Source organism: Charadrius vociferus, unplaced genomic scaffold (genome assembly GCF_000708025.1).
Source record: "Charadrius vociferus isolate BGI_N301 unplaced genomic scaffold, ASM70802v2 scaffold163, whole genome shotgun sequence".
In the NCBI taxonomy this organism is placed as follows: domain Eukaryota; kingdom Metazoa; phylum Chordata; class Aves; order Charadriiformes; family Charadriidae; genus Charadrius; species Charadrius vociferus.
The window spans coordinates 5,893,773-5,912,093 of record NW_009648332.1 but is presented as its reverse complement, the minus strand read 5'-3'; the positions used below and the strand labels follow the sequence as shown (position 1 = coordinate 5,912,093).

The 18,321-nt window shown below is 49.1% G+C and overlaps 1 protein-coding gene across 1 annotated transcript in view; it reads left to right on the top strand.

Moving 5' to 3' along the window:
* LOC104286261 (cytochrome P450 4B1-like) overlaps positions 1–6,455 on the top strand; it is a 14,573-nt gene extending 8,118 nt beyond the window's left edge. Inside the window, exons 5-13 of the mRNA XM_009884839.1 lie at positions 87–214; positions 1,783–1,907; positions 2,025–2,176; positions 2,739–2,845; positions 3,334–3,524; positions 4,083–4,216; positions 4,847–4,911; positions 5,446–5,528; positions 6,287–6,455. Coding sequence (XP_009883141.1) covers positions 87–214; positions 1,783–1,907; positions 2,025–2,176; positions 2,739–2,845; positions 3,334–3,524; positions 4,083–4,216; positions 4,847–4,911; positions 5,446–5,528; positions 6,287–6,455 — 1,154 coding nt within the window. The remainder of the gene's footprint in view (positions 1–86; positions 215–1,782; positions 1,908–2,024; positions 2,177–2,738; positions 2,846–3,333; positions 3,525–4,082; positions 4,217–4,846; positions 4,912–5,445; positions 5,529–6,286) is intronic.
* The last annotated feature ends 11,866 nt before the right edge of the window (positions 6,456–18,321 follow it).

Below are 18,321 nucleotides of genomic sequence, written 5' to 3'. Positions count from 1 at the left end.
CCCTGCTCCTTGCAGGCTGTGTCCACAGGCAGGTGAAACCAGCCTGCTTATGCCCAGCAAAACGTTCCTTGCCTGTGTTTCCCCAGGGAACGGCTTGCTGATCTTGCATGGGCCAAAATGGCACCAACATCGAAAACTCCTGACTCCGGGGTTCCATTACGACGTCTTGAAACCGTACGTGGCCCTGATGGCAGAGTCTACTAACGTGATGCTGGTAGGACTCATATCTGATGCTTCTCTCTCTGCCCTGTTTCCTTTCCCTGATCCTGACTGGTTGGTAGGTAAATGCTGGAACAGGGTTTTCTTGCAGCGCCCTTACTTACAACCTGGTAATTGTAAGGGCAGGCCTTGTCCTGGTGGTCAAGCTTTCTGAGTCACCACAAATCCCTGCCCGTGAGTTGGAAGGAATGACCAGGAATGAGCCTCCCTGCAGGGACTATGTCTCCGGTACTGCTTTGGGCTCTGTGGCCAAGATTTGAGGTTTAATGTTACTGCCATCCCCAAACTGTGCATAATCTCAATCCCAGCTGCAACTTCTTATAAGTTTGGGGTTTTTTTTGTAAATGAAGAATTGACATAAATAAAGTTTCATAATAAATCCTGAAAATAAAAAGGTTGGAGCAGAACTATACTGTGATCCAAGGTTAAAGGGTATTATCATTTGCTGTCAACAAACCTATGAGTGGATTGCAATCCCTGCCTTGCCTAATACACAGTGAAACTGCATTGTTCTTCCATCCATTGGTGCTGGGCATGATGGAAACCAGTGTGAATTACAGGTGAGGGGCACCAGGTTTTGTGCACGTGGACCATCAGGAGTCTGGGTGCCGGATTTAATCCTTCTCCTTTGTCTCCCTCCATCCAACCTCCCCAGCGGCTCCACATGGATCCTGGCTGTCCTCCTTCCCACTGGCCCAAGGAGCAGCCAGGAGCTGGAGAGCCAGGAGAGCTTTTGCAATCCGCACAAGTGCCTGGCAGTTTATAATTCCTTGCAGACAATGCAAAGTGCCTATTTTGGGAGCCCATGCCACCAGGTGGCAATCGTTAGATGTGCTAAAGACATAAGTCTGTCCATACAAGCCCTGTTCCCCAGCCTGCTTTCATGATGTGGGAGTTCAGATGTGACTGTGCTCCTCCATCTCCTCCCTTTCTCAGCTTTTGAGTCCACTGGTTCCTTACAGCCACGAAGGGACAGAGGATTCAACATCATTTCATGTCTACCAGGCAAGAGAGACGCTATACTTTCTCTAGGGATCCCCTATGGAAAGAGTCAAGCAAGAGCTCCTATATTATATGCGGGAAAAACACAGTGGGAAATGAGAGATGGAGATCGTGAGATGGAAGCTTGCATCTGAGATGCCAAAGTCGTATGTGCTTGTGAGAGAGAGACAGAAAACACAGCCTCAATGAAGCCCAATGTTGACATATGCTGCTCTTGTGCAGGAAACACACTGCACCCTAAGAAAGGCTTTGGTAACGTGCCCCATCACCCAGCGATGCGCCCATCCTGGGGTTCTCCAGGGTGCCCTTGCCCCAGGGTAGGGTGTACCAGGGCTCACCACTGCCAGGATTTGAGAGTAGCAGCTGCCTGAGGCAAATCTTGTATTAACCATCCAACTCTGGGCTTCCATTCGCTGGGATTTTGATGGCAACTAAGAGATCCTCTTCTTTTTTCGATTTCTCTAGGCTGAGAACTAGCTGAGCACTCATTAATCAGAAGGTGAATGCAGATCGTGCAGAACTGTCCCTTGCCTTCTCATTTCTGTCTCCTTTGCGTCCTAGGATAAATGGGAACAGCTGATCACAGATGGGAAACCGGTGGAGCTCTTCGAGCACGTCAGCTTGATGACCCTCGATAGCATCATGAAATGTGCCTTCAGTTGTCACAGCAACTGCCAGACCAACAGGTCGGTGCTGCCTGCCCCAAACCCTGGCAGAAAGTTTGCAGCTCAGAAGGGAAACAGGCAAGTTGCTTGTCGTGATGCTCCCAAATTAACAAACTTCCGCCATTTCTCTCTCCCCAGGAAAAACACCTACATCCAGGCTGTCTACGACCTGTGCCTCATGGTGCACCAGCGCCTCCGCATCTTCCCCTACCACAACGACATCATTTACTGGCTCAGCCCCCACGGATATCGGTTCAGGAAGGTCTGCCAGCTCGCTCACGACCACACAGGTATTGCCCGCCTTCATCCTCTCCCAAAGCTTTCCAGCAGAGTGGGTGATGGCTGACCAGAGGCAGCCGAGTTCCCTCCTTGCCCACGCAGTGATCGTGCCCGGAGGCTCGGAGCCGGCATCCAAGCGGAGCATCAGTTTCTAGCAGTGGTCCGATCTAGCGTGTCACAGGTCATTAAACTGGACTAACAGAGGAATTCCCCTCTGGGAAAGCTCCTGTTAAATGACCCAGAGACTGGTGAGACAAGGGATGTGCGCCGCAGGCAACACCGGTGCGAGGAATCATTTTCCTTTCTAGGCCAGGCCTGATTTTAATGCAGGAGGGGTGGGTAAAATAGGCCGAGGAGTCTGTGGTGAACAAAGAAGTTGGCAGAAAAGGATGGCAACGTGCACGACAGTTGTTGCCGTGCTGCTGCAAAAGGCAAACTGCCTGGGCTGCAGAAGCAGACACGTCAAATGCATCGTGGACTGAGGGATGGTCACCCCCTTGGGTGCCTTAGCAGGGCAGTTTGGCAGCTCAGCTTTTCCTGCCCCTGCTGAAACTTTGACTCTTTCTTCCCCAGACAAGGTGATCCACGAGCGAAAGGAATCCCTTAAAGATGAACGCGAGTTTGAAAAGATCCAGAAGAAGAGACATTTGGACTTCTTGGACATTCTGCTGTGTGCCAGAGTGAGTGGCGAGGAGTGGGTGTGCGGCAGGGCAGCGAGGTCCAAAAGCCCGTCAGTCTTTGCGGGGGTGCCACAAACCGCCAGGGACCTTCAGGGCTGCACAAGCCATTAAGATAAACTTGCCCAGTCCTGCCCAGTTGAGATGGGCCCGAGGTGATCCCATTTTCCATCACTTGAAATGTCGGTAGCATCTGTTGACGAATACAACACACAGAGGGGTTTCATAGTCCTGGTGGTTTAATATCAGGGGGATACAGGGATTTATAAGTGAAGGAAAAAAGACCCTGAATTCAGTCTAAACAGAGATTGATTTTGTTTATACGTATCCCAGAGGCATCACCACCCCCCTTTGCAACAGTTGAAAGAATATAATGTCCCCTCCTGGGATATAATCACTTTTATATATGCGTCCAGACCGCTATAAGATATATATTTTTATACATATATATATATGTATATGGGCCGCTGAAAGTGTCTCTGGGCTGTTAGGATGAGAATGGAGCTGGACTGTCCGATGAGGACCTGCGTGCCGAGGTGGACACATTCATGTTTGAGGGCCACGATACAACGGCCAGTGGGATCTCCTGGCTCCTGTACTGCCTGGCGTCACACCCTGAGCATCAGGCACGGTGCCGGGAGGAGATCCAGGGCATCCTGGGAGACCGGGAGACACTTCAGTGGTAAGTTTGCACATTTCCTCAGCTGGTAACTTTTTTTCCCCTATTGCCAGTATTTCTGAGTGAGCAATGTCCTCAACACCTGAAAGCTAGAGTGCTCAAGGACTGATTTGTAAGGTTGCTGTGTGCACAGGGACTTCATAGGTTGGAGCGGATACTGCATCCTTCAGCTAAATCTGCTCTTCATGGCTCCTCCTGCCAGAACAGACATGAGAAAAAACCATCCCAGACCAGGAGGACATGCTGGATGCCATGCCAAGACCTGGGCCACCAACATACCCCTTTGCTCTCTCCTGTTTTCTCACCGCAGGACATTGTAGTCATGGCTTTTCACCTTTTGCTGTCACTTTGCACTTGAGCTTGTTCGGAGGTTGTTAAGGTTGTTCCGAGGTGTCTTGGGGTCACCAGCTTGCAGCAGCCCATGGATGGATGTTGTGGGTCCATCCGTATGCCCCAAGGGGGTTTGCCCAGGAGGCTGATGGCCGTGGGGCAAGGGACCTCTGGGCACAGGGCAGTCGGGGGAGCATGGGGCTCAGCCTACCTCTGCCTCTGTCCCGGCAGGGAGGACCTGGGCAAGATGACTTACAGCACCATGTGCATCAGGGAGAGCCTTCGCCTTTATCCACCAGTGCCTGGCGTGTCTCGGCAGCTCAGCAAACCCATCACCTTCCCTGACGGACGCACCTTGCCAGAAGGTCTGTAAATCCCATTCCCGCTTCACAAAACTGTGCTCTCGGACATCAGCGATGTCCTCGCTGCCTGCCAAAGAGCAACCTCTGTGACCTGCTGCTCACCAGCACCGATGTTCGGATAGGACTGTGCAGATGTTGGCATCTCGTTGATAGACGGGATGGGCTGTACAGCAGCATCCCTGGGACATCCTTCCTGCCACCATCGCTACAGGGCAGCTGTGCCTGTGCCAAAAGCGCCTTCTCTTCCTGGCCAAGCACAAGCTCATTTTTCACCCATTTTCATGAACTGCTGGTGCTGGGGGACAGGAACTGGTCCCATCCTACGTTGTGGTGTGGGAATTGCCCTGTGCTGCTCCATTTCTTCACTGATTTGGCACACAAGTGGGCAGTGCCAGAGTGGGGATGACATGCATATGGTGCTGGTGCCTTCCTCTTTCCCACCTTTGGCTGCTTACAACTAAACAAATGGAAAATGTTTAATTTTCTCTGAAGCCTATGACAAAACCCTCACAGGTTTCCAGTTGACAGATAAAGACCGTGATGATTTAGACAGACCTTTGTGTGAGTGGGCTGCAACCTCCCCTTTAGTTTCTTTGTCACTGAGCCTTTTTCTCCTTCTCCATTGCTTTACAGGCAGCATCGCTGCGATAAGTATTTATCTTATTCACAGAAACCCCGCGGTATGGAAAGATCCTTTGGTAAGTTTTTTTCTGCCCTTCTAGTAATTTTTCCCTTTTATGCTGTGCCTCTTTGGATGTCCCCTTCACCTGTTTGCAGTAGAGCAGAGTCCCCCTTTGGTCCTCAACGTCTTCGGCCACGGGAATCATGCTGAGAAGCGGTTGCTTTGCATTAGTCTCAGCCAGCTGCGGCACAGGGTGGTCAGACAGCAGCGTTAGAGCTTGGTGCTGCCCAAACTGTAAGACAAAGTGCTCCGAAGAGCTTGTTGTATTAACAGGCAAGAAGATATTTTTTTGCTCAGCCTACAGGTGGATAATTGAATCCCATCTTCCCGGTTTTCATCATATCTATGCCTGGTTTATCTTGGCCACACCATTGCCAGGCTCAGTGGAAAAGAAGGGAATTTGGTGTATGAGTTTCAGTCCATCTCGAAATGAATTCTCTCTCCAATGGGGTGGTTCAGAAATTATGGGGTGTCATGTTTCTGCAGACACCAGTCAGTACCGTGTTCCTTAAATAATCGCTTTTTCTTGCTGCGTATTCTTCATTTCCAGGTGTTTGACCCTTTACGGTTTTCCCCAGAGAACGTCTCTGGCAGACACTCTCATGCCTTTCTGCCTTTTTCTGCTGGAATGAGGTAAAGTGTACTGAATGCTGAAGGAGTAGTGGGGAGAGAAAACATGCATCCCTGGAAATTGCTTAGCCCAAGAAGCATCTGCTGCTGTTGTAATTGCTATCAGGGAGGCACTGACAGAGTGCTTTCAGAGACCGCCGCCTGCGGTTCTGGCTCTGCAGCTTTAAACAGCTCAGGATCGCATAAGAAGTGTGTGCCGCAGAGAGTTTCTGGTACCAACAAGGCCAAACGGGAAGGAAACGTCGTTGGGCCTCTTTTGGGGATGGGGAATGGGGTCCCAAAGCTGCTGAGCATCCTGCTGGCATCACACGGGGAGCCTGCAGCATCTTGGGCTCACCTGCTGTCCTCCTCTCCTTGATGGAGGGACCTCATACCACCCCCCCATCCTGTGATTCCCTATTCTCTTCTGCTCCCAGTCCTTCCCTTCACCCTGCGCTCACCCTGCCGAGGCAAACGCGTTGCAGACCCTCCTGCTTGGAGACCCGCCGCTTCTGCTCCGCTGGCCTCTCCGTTGGCTTCCCCGTCTCCCCTCCCTCTCCGTGCTCACTGAACACTTATACAGGAGCTCCCGATGCTCCCCCAGATTTCCCCCCGCACAGCCCATGCCCCTGCTTTTTCCCCCCAAAACATTGCCTGGCACCCCCAGAACTGCAGAGAGGAAGGGTTGTGTGTTGGTGTGAGAGGGCTGGGATCCGGCCGCGGGGATTTGCTGTGCCCAGCACCGAGGTAAGTGGGCGCTGAGCTGTTCTGTTTCACCCCAGGAACTGCATCGGGCAGCAGTTTGCCATGAACGAGATGAAGGTGGCGCTGGCCCTGACCCTGCTCCGCTTCGAGCTCTGGCCCGACCCCGCCAAGCCTCCCTGCAAAATACCTCAGATCATCCTTCGCTCCAAGAACGGGATTCACCTGTATCTAAAGAAAATCAGCTGATGCTCGAAAACTCCTGCCTTTGCCGGAGGGAGGGACCAAGCAGATGACCAAGCAATGTTTCTCGGGGGCAAAAGGTGCCGGGCAGGATTTGGGGATGAGGATTCCTGTTTTCTGTGCTTCTTCCACCAGCTGAAAGCCCTTTTTGGCCTGGGCCCAGGTAGCCTGGATGGCATTGCGCAGACCCATTGCCATCTGCTCCACAAGTGCCAATCTCGGAGCAGCTGGGCACGGCCATGCCTCTGTGCTGGCTGTCCCCTTGCCCTGCTGTAACTGCTGGCCTGGCCTGGGAACATCTGCAGGTCCCACCAGCTTCCTCCTCACCAAATCCTGCCTTCACACTCATGTCCTGGCCGAATCCGTGACCGTTCCCAGCTCTGCTCCGTCGTCAGCACCTTCCTCAGTGCCTGGAGGTCAGCCCTCCTCTCCTGCAGCAGGGACAGCCCGTGGCAGACCTCTGTCTCTCTTCTCGCACTTAATGTGTCTCAGTTTTGTTGAAAGCACTGATTCTAGTTTGGGCTCTGAAACTCTGCCTAAACTGCAAAATAGTCTGTAATTTTTGTGTTAATAAACCAATAATTATTCCTGTAACAGCAGCTGCATTGGTTTTTATTGCTGATGCTTGCCCACTTTGTCACAAATATGGTGTAAAACCCCTTTAGAAATGGGAGATGGAGAGGAAACCCATCAGCAGCAATAGACAACAACTCTGGGGGTGTCCAGCCGGGCCCCTGCCTGCAGGTCTGCAAGCCGCAGCCAAAACAGCATCTCCTTCCATGGGCAACCCCTTAACCTGGGTCCAGTGTGCAATCTTCATTTAGAGCTGGGAGGGAGAAGTTCTGACAGTTGGAAAGGGAATTTTTTTTCTCTTCTTTTTTTTTTTTTTTTTCTTTTCCTAAGGTGATAAAGTTACGAGAGTTGTATGTGTGAGGTACACTGGAGGACACTAGCGAGCTGCAGTCTGCCTCTGCAGGAACCATTATTGGGGTTAGAAAGTGTCAAACTGGGAAATCCCACGTGCCGCTGCTGCAATTAGCGTCGCAGTGATGTCGATTGCGGTTCCAGCATCGTGAGCAGGCTGCTGCAGGGTTATACAGCGGCTGACTTCATACAGCTCACATCTGCAGAGATAAGGCAGATAGAAAGCAGCAGGGGAAATAGGAGGACCTTTCTGTGGGATGCAGTGGGCTACACTATCAACACCACAAGCGCAGTCACCGGTGAGCCCTGTTAGTGGAAGGTTATATCAAACATAAGGTTTTGTCCGATTTTAATTTTAAATGCACAAAGGGTGCCTATAATAAATAATACAGATAGTACAAATAACTTGTGTCATCTTTGGCACCGAGCGTATTACCAATCCGCTGCGAATGTCACACCAAAGGTGTCCTCAGAACAGCTTTAACTGAGAAGCTGCAAAAAACAAGCCAGTGTATTGTGCAAATATGGTTGCCCATGCACCTCCTCTGTCACATCACCTGTACCTCCTCTAACCACAGCTGTACCCACAGATACGGCCAAACTCTCCACAAACCCCTCCTGTGTCCTCTCCACTGACCTCTGTGCCAGCACATCCAGCCACCGTGGGTAAATCCTGCTTGCCGTGGGGTGCTCGCCCGGCCAAGCAGCCTGGAGAAGACGTGTCTCACCCAGCTTCACCGCCTACCTCCATACCTCATGGTGCTCCGCTCACCCAAGCCACAAATTAATCCCTCCTATGAGCAAAACCTCCAGGTCACCCTGCAGCAACTGCTATGAGTCAGTAATACCCCGTTTCAGAAGAAACGGTAAAAGAAAGAAATGGCCCGTGCGCATGGGTAACACGAAGGACACAACTGTGTCATCCAGCTTCACTCTGAATTCAGTCAGAATTCTGTACTGAGAGTACACCAAAAAAAAATACCAAAAGATTCCCACCCTTCCATGGATTCGCATCCATAGCTTGCAAGGAGAAAAACTTGGGTTACCCCATATCCTGGAGTAAGTTAAAGGAGAGCAGTGATTTATCTCCTCCTGATGAGGCCCCGGTCTGGGAGGAAAGCAGTAAATACACCTGGCTCAAAGCTGTTCGGTCGCAGCCTCTAGTGATATGGCAAGTAATAAGCTGATAAAAGCCAGTTTCTTCAGATACGTTCAGTCTTGTTTCAGGGTCATTGGGTAAAAGCTCATGGGGTGAAAGCTGCAAACTCGCCTCACCTCGGTTGCTAAACCAGGACTGCTCCAGCTGCAGCACCTGAGGAGCTGCCTACCTGGGGTGATGCCAATACTCCCATGTGAACCCACAGTCATCCTTGTACGCTGAACAGACCCGGCGTGGTGGAGCTCAGTGCAGCAGAACCACGTAAAGACCCATCACAGCAACTGCAGGAGGGCTGTGCCTGAAGCAGGAGTGGAAATGGCTGTGTGTGAAAGCACTGGAAGGTATAATGTAGTGCAAAGATTGCAAAAATGGCCTGTGTCGATGACGAAGGACACAACTGGCAGCAGTAAAACTGGTGAAAGCTGAGGGAAGCGCTGTTTGCATCAAAGCAGGTGGCCCCCGTGCCAACAAGGCCACAGTGCAGATGACTCAGCGGCAGAAGACTTGTGCTCTGATTGTAGAAGGATGGAGCAAGGTTGCATCGCCTGCACCTGCCAGGTCCCTCCCTTTAACGGATTGTAACCCTTTAAATTACCATTTCAGGTGAGATCTGAGCCACAGATTGTGAGCTGACACCACGCAGACCCCCCAGAAAAGATGGGGTGTCGATCAAGCCCCTTTCCTTTCTCCTCCTGTGCTGAGAGCTGAAGCATTCTGTGATCAGACCACCACAGCCAGAGACTGAATGAACAAAACTGTCCTCAAACGGAGCCAACCCTGGGGTGTGACCCACCAGAAACTCCTTTACTTCTTATGACCATGGAAAATGTACCCACAGGAACTATTTTGCAGGACGCTGGAAATACACAGGCATCCCACCATTGGGAACAGGGGCAAATTACAAGCGCAATTTAAAATTCCCTGTTAAAGTTTGCAAAGGACAAGGGATTTAAAGTTAAAGAAGGGCTTAGTAGCACCAATCTGGATTCAGTGCCTAAGTTTGATGTGCAGGACCATGAAGAGCATAAGCCAACTAGGTGGGAGGACAACCTTTCACTGTCATCATCACCTTGCCAAAGCAGCCGGGAGAGCATCTGCTGGACCAGGCAGCTCATGCATCCTCAGCACCAGGAGCCATCAGCAGTGCTGGAAGCATCTCCCAGCCTCGTCCCTCCTTCACGCACCTTCACGAGTCCCTCCCGCTTATTGACAGCACTACGTCTGCCTGGAAAGGGTTTGCACGGAGACCCACTAGTTTTGGGGCCAAAAAAAAAAATAATCTTGTGATATTGATTTGAAAATTTAAAAAAATAATAATTTTAAAATAAATAAACATAAATAAATACAGGATAATTTTAAAAAAATAAAGCTTACTGCCTCTTCTCATTGAACAGTATGAATGGAGCTCAGGAAAGTGGGGAGCTCATGGGCCAGCCTGAGCCCTCCGGGTTACCCCATATCTCTCAGCTGATCTGGGTGGGTAAACAGGGATTTCAGAATATGGCAGATTGGTTTAGACACCATACTGCCTGGCAAAAAAAGCATATGGAAAACAAAAAAGCATCAGGCCAAACTTCAGCCTAACCCAATTATTATTTTGTGGGCTCAAAAGCAGAAGCGATTCAAAATGCCATTTCTGTTTTCAAACTTAGAGTTCCTTTTAAAAACCAGGACTTTTCAGAGGTAAAGTCTCCCAGGAAGAAAAATATTTTCTGAAGAAAAAAATCGGCAACTTGTTGAACCCCACATTCTAATCTGAATGATGATACTACTCCCTTCCTTTGCAACTAATGCTTATCAATACTTAAAGGGAGGGTGCCAGGGGGATGGGAACCGTCTTTTTTTCAGTGGTGCCCACTGATAGGATAAGAGGTAACGGGCACAAACTTGAACATAGGAAGTTCCATCTTAACATGAGGAGGAACTTCTTTACTTTGAGGGTGGCAGAGCACTGGCACAGGCTGCCCAGAGAGGTGGTGGAGTCTCCCACTCTGGAGACATTCAAAACCCGCCTGGACACCATCCTGTGCAACCTGCTGTAGGTGACCCTGCTCTGGCAGGGGGTTGGACTAGATGATCTCCAGAGGCCCCTTCCAACCCTGACCATTCTGTGATTCTGTGAATTTCGCCAAAAGAACAACCCTGAACTTATAATGCGAAAGATATATTTTGAAAACACATTTCAGCTTATGCGTAAAGGCAATCCTTTTCAAACGGCAGCCCAGTCAGCACGCAGTCTTAGCAGGTGCTCTCATTTGTGTACATAAGGATCAGGAGTCTAGAAAGCAAAATGAAAATAAGATTTCTCAGTAAATGTGCTTTTCCATGTGCTTTCCCATCTCTATTTCCTGCCCTTCGGCAATGTTGGCTTTCTACCTGTGCCAGGAAAACTGAATCCCAGTTCGACTTATTTTTGCTTTTGAGTCAATCCGATTTATTTCGGCATAAGCCAGCTCCTCTGAAAGAAGCAGGAGCGTTGGCACAACGGTACGGCAGCCGCTGTGCAGGGGATGCTCAGTGGCGATGGATGGACAACTCCCGCACGCTCCGGCTGTCTGTCCCCTCTTCGGACGCGAGGTGCAGCTCTTGAGTTGAAATCAGAAATCTCCTGCAACGGAGAGAGAGACAGTATGCTTATTCAAATGTAAACTGTTACAAACCCATGAGATACCGCAAGCGCTTGTGAGGGCGGTATTGGGATTCAGAAATGTCTTGATAAATTAAAAAAATGCTGAAGTGAATGGGATGCGAGTCCGTAAGCACAGGCACGAAGCACAAGAACGAGCACAGCCGTTGCACTACACTGAGAGGGGAAATGACTGATAGGCAGCAATCTCTCCAAAAGGTATTTTGTAGATATAGAGGCTCACAAAGGTGACGCGAATCAATAATATCCTGCTGTTGTAATCAAAGCAACCCCCATACTTGGATAGATAAATACAAATATTTCTCAAACATTTTTCATTTGCATCTCCTTTCACTAGATGAAATGAGACAGTGTCCTTCAACCCTGTTTGGAGATTTAAGTATAAAGGCAACTTCATTTACTCCCAGCCGTACCTTGCCTACATATTCTAAAGTAGAAAATGAGAAATTTTTTAATCAAAATAGCTGGAGTTACTAGAAGCAAATGACATGCATCTCTATATTAGATTCAATTTTCTTTTAAGATAAGATTTGAAAAAAAATATCATCTAAAAAGGAGTGGATGGACCTTGGCATGCAAATGGGAAAGATTAACGCAAGCAAATCTGATGAGCAAGAGCACAAGGCTGAAATCACAGTGTACTCACTGAAAGGGAATAGGCAAGAGGGGCTCAGCCTAGGGGAACTTGGCATAACAGTCCTCATGTAAATAAATGGCAGCTGCTATACTGCATTTAGGTAGATACAGATTACACAGCATAAAGCACTTCCTAAGGTTTCTTAAGCCCTGATGAAGGCTGAGTGGGAAATCTTCGTTTTCACAGGTTTTAAGAGCAGGTCACCATTTTTGCTGCATAATCCAAAAGCATAAAGAAGAAGGCAATGAATGTGGTATAAGGGCACAGCAGTGTAATTCCGGTCTGGTTTTTGGAAGCAGACTGAATTGGGGGTAGTGGAAAAGCTGCACTGCTGCTTTCCCAACTGGATCATCCAACATGTGCGTGGTCCTGGCCCTGGGACCAAGCAGCCAGGCTGCTCCTGCCTTCACCCCACTCAGCCACTGGCCCCCTCGTGACTTTTAGGATTCACTAAAAATCTGCCTCTTCATATCTGAAGAGGAAAAGGAAATGTGCTCTGCAGCATTCCCATTCTCCTCTCTGCGTTGTGCCTGTGGCTTCTTCCCCCTGCAGTCACATACCCAAACCAAACATCAGATCTGCACGCAAAGCTCTCCTTGATGCCAACACCCTCCGAGGCCAAGAGCTCGAGTCACTCTTCTAAATAACGCTGCACATGGCAGCCCAGCTCCCGCTCTTCCCGAGCCACGTGGGCCAGCACTGCATGCCAGGCCAGGCAGCCTGCGTTCCACATCCTGCATCATCCCACATCCTGCATCCCGCATCCTGCATCATCCCACATCCTGCATCCTGCATCCCGCATCATCCCACATCCTACATCCTGCATCCTGCATCCCGCATCCTGCATCCTGCATCATCCGACATCCTGCATCCCGCATTCCGCGTCCTGCATCCTGCATCCCGCATGCTGCATCCCACATCTTCCCTGGCTGCTCTGCTTTTGAACAGGCGAGCTGGGCTGAGGCTGCAACAGGGCTTCTGGGGCAACTGTGTCCCAGCGCCAGAGTGAGCCAGATCTTTCCAGAATGTAATTGCTGAGTGCCTCCCCCCAGTTACCTTTCCCCTCCTAAATACTAGAGACGCAGCAGTAATAAAAAGACCTGGTCGCATGAGATGTATAACTCAGAGCAATAAAGACAGTCAAGGACTAGACGCAGAGAGCTTACCTCATTCTTTAATCCTTCTCTACTTTCTGCTGAAAGGGTAATTGCAAAGATGATGAGCTGACCTTGGACTGCCTGATTCCGACCTTCAGATATCTAATTTAACAAGAGTTCACGCAAGAGGCTATGTGGGGTGCAACAGGATAAGTCTTTGTTTCTGTTTAAAAGATCTAGGATTTTTCTCACTGCTACAGCTTGGTCTTTCAATAACAGCAGCGGCAAGACGCCATCTACTCACGCTCATCTCTCCTTTCCCCACAGAGATTGTCATAATAGCTGTACAGCCACATCCTGGTCACATGGAGGGTACCCATCCATCGCAGTCTGGTGATGGTACTTACTCGTATGCTGCCAAGCATGACGGGAGCAGCAGAATCAGTGTTGAGAGCAGCTTGGTTGCAGCGCCGAGGGATGCAGTCCCCACACAGGACCCATGCCGCTCTCCGGCCAAACCCATTATCAGATGGTACCAGCAATTTCCATCTAAACCCCTCTGGGATTTTACACTGGAAACAGCTTGTAAATTAAGTAAGTATTGCAACATGTTTGTAAGGCAGCTGCATTAAATGCTTCCAGATATAAATTCATCCTCAAGACATGTGTGGTCAGAGGGGATCCAGGCAGCTCACATTACTCTGGAACACTTGCTGGGCTCTTGCCGTGATTTCCTCATATATCATCTGTTTGGAAGCTGGAAACATTTTTATTTTTTTTTTTGGCATTACAGCTACATTTCATCTGTCAGCGCTAAACACTGCAGGAACACACAGGGACAGATGGGCCTGGACTCTTCTTCCTATCCGAATAAACACAGGCACAACTGGGGAAAGCAGCTGCTGCAAGGTCACACTGTGGGGCAAAGTACCGATTTGCCACCTAAATTTCACCTGCTCAGTGAACCAGTTCTTCTGCAATGAATGCCAACAGTATGGGTTAAATCAGAGAGGAAGAACCTCTCTTTCTTCTGTTTAGGTGTCTAAATTAAATGGAGAAATTCCCAAGACCCTGAAAGCAACTTCCAGAGCCTGATGTGTCCATGGTTGTGGTACGGGATGGGAATTCTTCGGTGTAACTTTTTCTTTTACGTTTATGGCCTGACCTGTCATGACATACGCTGCCATGATGTGGCCATCCACAGCATTGAGCCAAATGTGCAAAGGCTCTTTGGAAATATTTGATGACCTTCCAAGTGTCCTTTAACACCCAACTGTAGTTTTGCCAACCTCAGATGTCCGGAAGGTCAAGCCAAGACTCTGTTCACTCTGCCAACCTCCCCAGACCACTCTGGCTATTCGGAGACTCTTGTAGCTGCTTCGTCATGCTGAGTTCTTATTTCAGAGGCTCCTTACTTCAGCCGGGATGCCTGGGAGCAACAGGGCTGTAGGCTCACCTGGTGCTAAGTAGACCATTTCTGGCCTTGTCCCAACCCCTTAATATGACCAGACCCGTGTTGTGCCTTCTCACTTTTCTCCACTTGTGGCTCTGTGGCTACTTCACTTTCCCTTTTGAACTTCCACAGTTTCTTCCCCTGCAAAAAACCCTCAGTTACCATCCTCAGGCTGTGCTAAAGAGTGTCAAACCAAATGTTCATGGCCTCTCTTGCCATGAAATCTCTGAAATATGTGAGAAAGGCATTTGTCTCTCCTATACCAATGAAACAGAAAATGCAGAGGGTGGAGGCTGGATTAGGCACCCAGTTTTCCTATTACCCAAGCTCAGATTCTTGTTCCAAATCCCCATTAATGTGGGTTTAGCCATTCTGTCCCCTATGTCCCCTCCCTAGCAGCTCAGCACTCGACATCTCACTCGACCTTCAAGACAAACCACATCCCCTTGGCTCCATGCTCAACAGTTGTTACCGGTTATTAAATAACTACCAGGGAGCCAGATGGGTAAAAATCCACCCTGCTCGGTAACCCATGGTAAAACCCATTGTCCAGGGACTTTGTCACCAGTGAGAATTTCTGTGTTGTTATAAAAGTTTCATCTGACACCATGCCAGTGATTTCACCACCCTGGTCACTCCACCTGTGGATCTTGGGGGATTTTTGAGTTATTTTGTAGGTGATTGCTGAAAGGTACCAGCTGGATCTAGATCAGATGGGCTGGTAATTGAGTAGGTGCAACAGGAAACACCAAAACAGCTCCATTGGTGCTGACCAAAGGCTCAACTCCCAGTTCCCCCCGTGTTCCTTATGTGAACCTTGTAAGGCACCCAACTACATGACATTGCTGGATTTATGAGTGTGCTGCAGATCTTCACATGACGGACCCACAGTAGCAGTCCCACCTTCCAATGTCCTCAGCCCCATGGAGCTCCCCTTGTCCTCCTCACCCACAGTCACAGGCAAGGCCAGATGAGAGGCTAATTGTTTATGGACTGTTTCCTAGAGGGGGATCTCTGAAAGAGCCTAAAGGCCATTTTAGAGTTTGTCAAGAGGAAAAAAAAAAACTAAAGAAGGGACAACTGTACAGCAGAGTCCATGATGCATTGGAGTTGGGGAACAGGGTCTCTTGTAGCATACACCACTTGAACCTAACTTCAAAGTTAACCCCAAGCATCACGGCAGACCTGTCCAAACTCTCTGTGACCTCAGCTGATAACAAGAGAAAGTGCATGGTAACATTGCTCTTGTCACACCCTTCGACTCCCCAGTCTAGTTAGGTCAGCCCCACATTTTGAAGGCAGCTTGCAGAGTCATAGATCTGACCCAAATAGCCCATAAGTGGCTCCTTGTGCTGCTCGTTCATCCTTCTCCTCCTCAGGTAGGCAAGAAGCAACAGCAGAATCTTCCTGACCATCTGTAACCCACACACTTCCCAGCCATCTGGCTAACCAGCCTGCACTGCCTTTTCTTCTGATGGGAAACCCATTAATCATGGTGCTGCAGGACAGGTGGAGGATCATAGGAAGAGCAGGAGTTACCAGCTGTGTCTCCTATACCTTAAATGGCTGTGAGGTCACTCGAGTTGGGTGCCCCTGCTTGGGAGTTCTCCAAGGCAACACAAGGAGAGTCAGTGTGTTCTTTGAATTCTAAAAATGTTGGTGGATGTGTTTGTGATGACTTACCAGGCTCTGGCCCAGAGGATGCATCGTGTCAGCAACGGTGATGGGGAAAAAGCAGCATAACAAATGCCAGCCAGAGGATATAACTCCTCCTTCCACTTCTTCCCAGACTGAAGAACTAGAGGCACCATCTTAAAGTAGGTTACAGGGGTCCAGTTCAGGGGACAGTCACGCTGGGGAGCTAAAGAAATGTGCTAGGACAGGGCTCATGCAGCCAAAGTGCCTGACTCTGAGGAGATAGAAGAAATTTTCGGCTGTTGTCATTGGCTCTTTGCCATAAGCCTTCCTGCCGTGCTAACAAAAGCCCAGTGCCATGCAGACAGCTGTAGTGTTGACTGGGTCACCTTATCCCAGCTGAGGAACTTAGGCAATCATTATTTCTAGGGAAACGCCAAAGAAACTTAGCGTTATAGACAAAGATGGCAGATTAGCAAAAGAGTATTTGCAGCCTGGGAACAGATTAAGAGTAGATCATAGGGTTGATGTCTTTCAAGAGAAAGGTGTGTTTCTAGAGCAGTCTTCTACCACCAGCATGAAGAAGTAATGAACAAACCCCCTCTTCAGCCCAAACTTTAGGAGGCATCGGGGCACACGTGGTAGGAGCTGGCTGTTAGCCAGCTGACATGCTGAGTGCCTTTTGTGCCCTGGGTACCCACGATGGCAGGTGCCTCAACGTCAGCATTCTCATCCCATCTTATGTGGAAATCCCCAGGCTGCCAACCTCAGGATGCAAAGCCAGATGTGAATGAAGAGCTCTGGAAACATTGTCACTGCTGGAGCTGAAGATCACTGTTAGAAACTGCCACTTCCAGCACATCATGCCCAAGCGTATCACCGCCTGAGAACTAGGTGATGATGCACATGACAGAGACCACGTACCACACTAGTTAATGTCTGCGGGGCAATAAATATCCACCCAGAAAACCCACAGCTGCACTTCCAAGAAGACACAGCACAGTAGGCTGCAGTCAAACATCCCTCCAAGGGACCTGAACCCACCAGGTCCCTCTGTGACCTGTTCAGCTGCAAGGCTGAGCCTTTGTATGGCACTCAGCACCCTCTAGCTGCGGGGCAGGGAGGACAAATCCTCTTCCTTGCAAGGACCCACAGGTGATATTGCAGTGCCTGTGTTGGACAGAGGGTCGGGCTGAGTCTTCCCGCTCTGTGCACTAGTTTTACCCACCCATGAAAGGAAAGAAAAAAAAAACAAAAACAACACATGCTGAATTAGGTTGCACATTATGTCAGGGGAGGTTTAGATTGGATATTAGGAAACATTTTTTCACTGAAAGGATTATTAGACATTGGAACAGGCTGCCCAGGGAGGTGGTGGATTCGCCATCCCTGGAGACGTTTAAAAGAAGGGTAGATGTGGTGCTTAGGGACATGGTTTAGAGGTGTTTTTGTCAGTGTAGGTTGATGGTTGGACTTGATGATCTTAAAGGTCCCTTCCAACATTAGCGATTCTATGATTCTAGGAGAATCTGCACGGGTGCAAAGTAAAACTGTCCCAAACACCCTTGGATACGGGGGTTTATCCTGTGAGCTCCCAAGAAGGGCTGAGAGCTCAGAGAAGTTGCGTGTGAAGCTTTCAAGTGAGAAGGGACTTGCTTTAACAACACTTCTTGAGGAGTGGCGTGCACCACACCTAAAGCCTTTCTGCAGTCTGTTGATTTTTGTCTCAAAGAGTGCAGGATGAGTCCGGCTTTCGCAGCTGGGCACCTTCCCATGCTACACCGAAACTGGCACATGCCGTGACCTTCAACCTGTTTGCAATGAGCAACATATCACGACGGATGAGCAATATATCTACAATACCTCGCGCGGTTTCGTAGCAGCCAGACAATTTAAATCTCTCTGCGACTGAAATATAAATGGTACCATCTGTACCTAGGGCTTTGTCTTTGCAATCATTAATTAACGAATAGGCCACATGCCAGCTGAGGGAAAAGTTAGCCACTTCGCTACCTTTCAGACATTTTTGCGGAGTCAGGTAATTCCCAGACAGTAGGTCTTGTAAAATATTTTCATACATTCTTTCTGCCTAAAAAGTTTAAATATTTTCATTGGGGCTGTGCAGGTTCACTTCAGCCGGCAATCTCTGTATCTCTGTCACTATAAAATGGATACACCTGGACAATGAATCCCAGATAAACAGTAGGTTTTTTCAGTACTAGCAGAAAACATGGGTTTCAATTAGCCATGGCATAATTTAGACTAAAAACTAAAGTTCCCAAACGTCAGAAGAGATGTGTTGAGGAGAAACACCCACAAA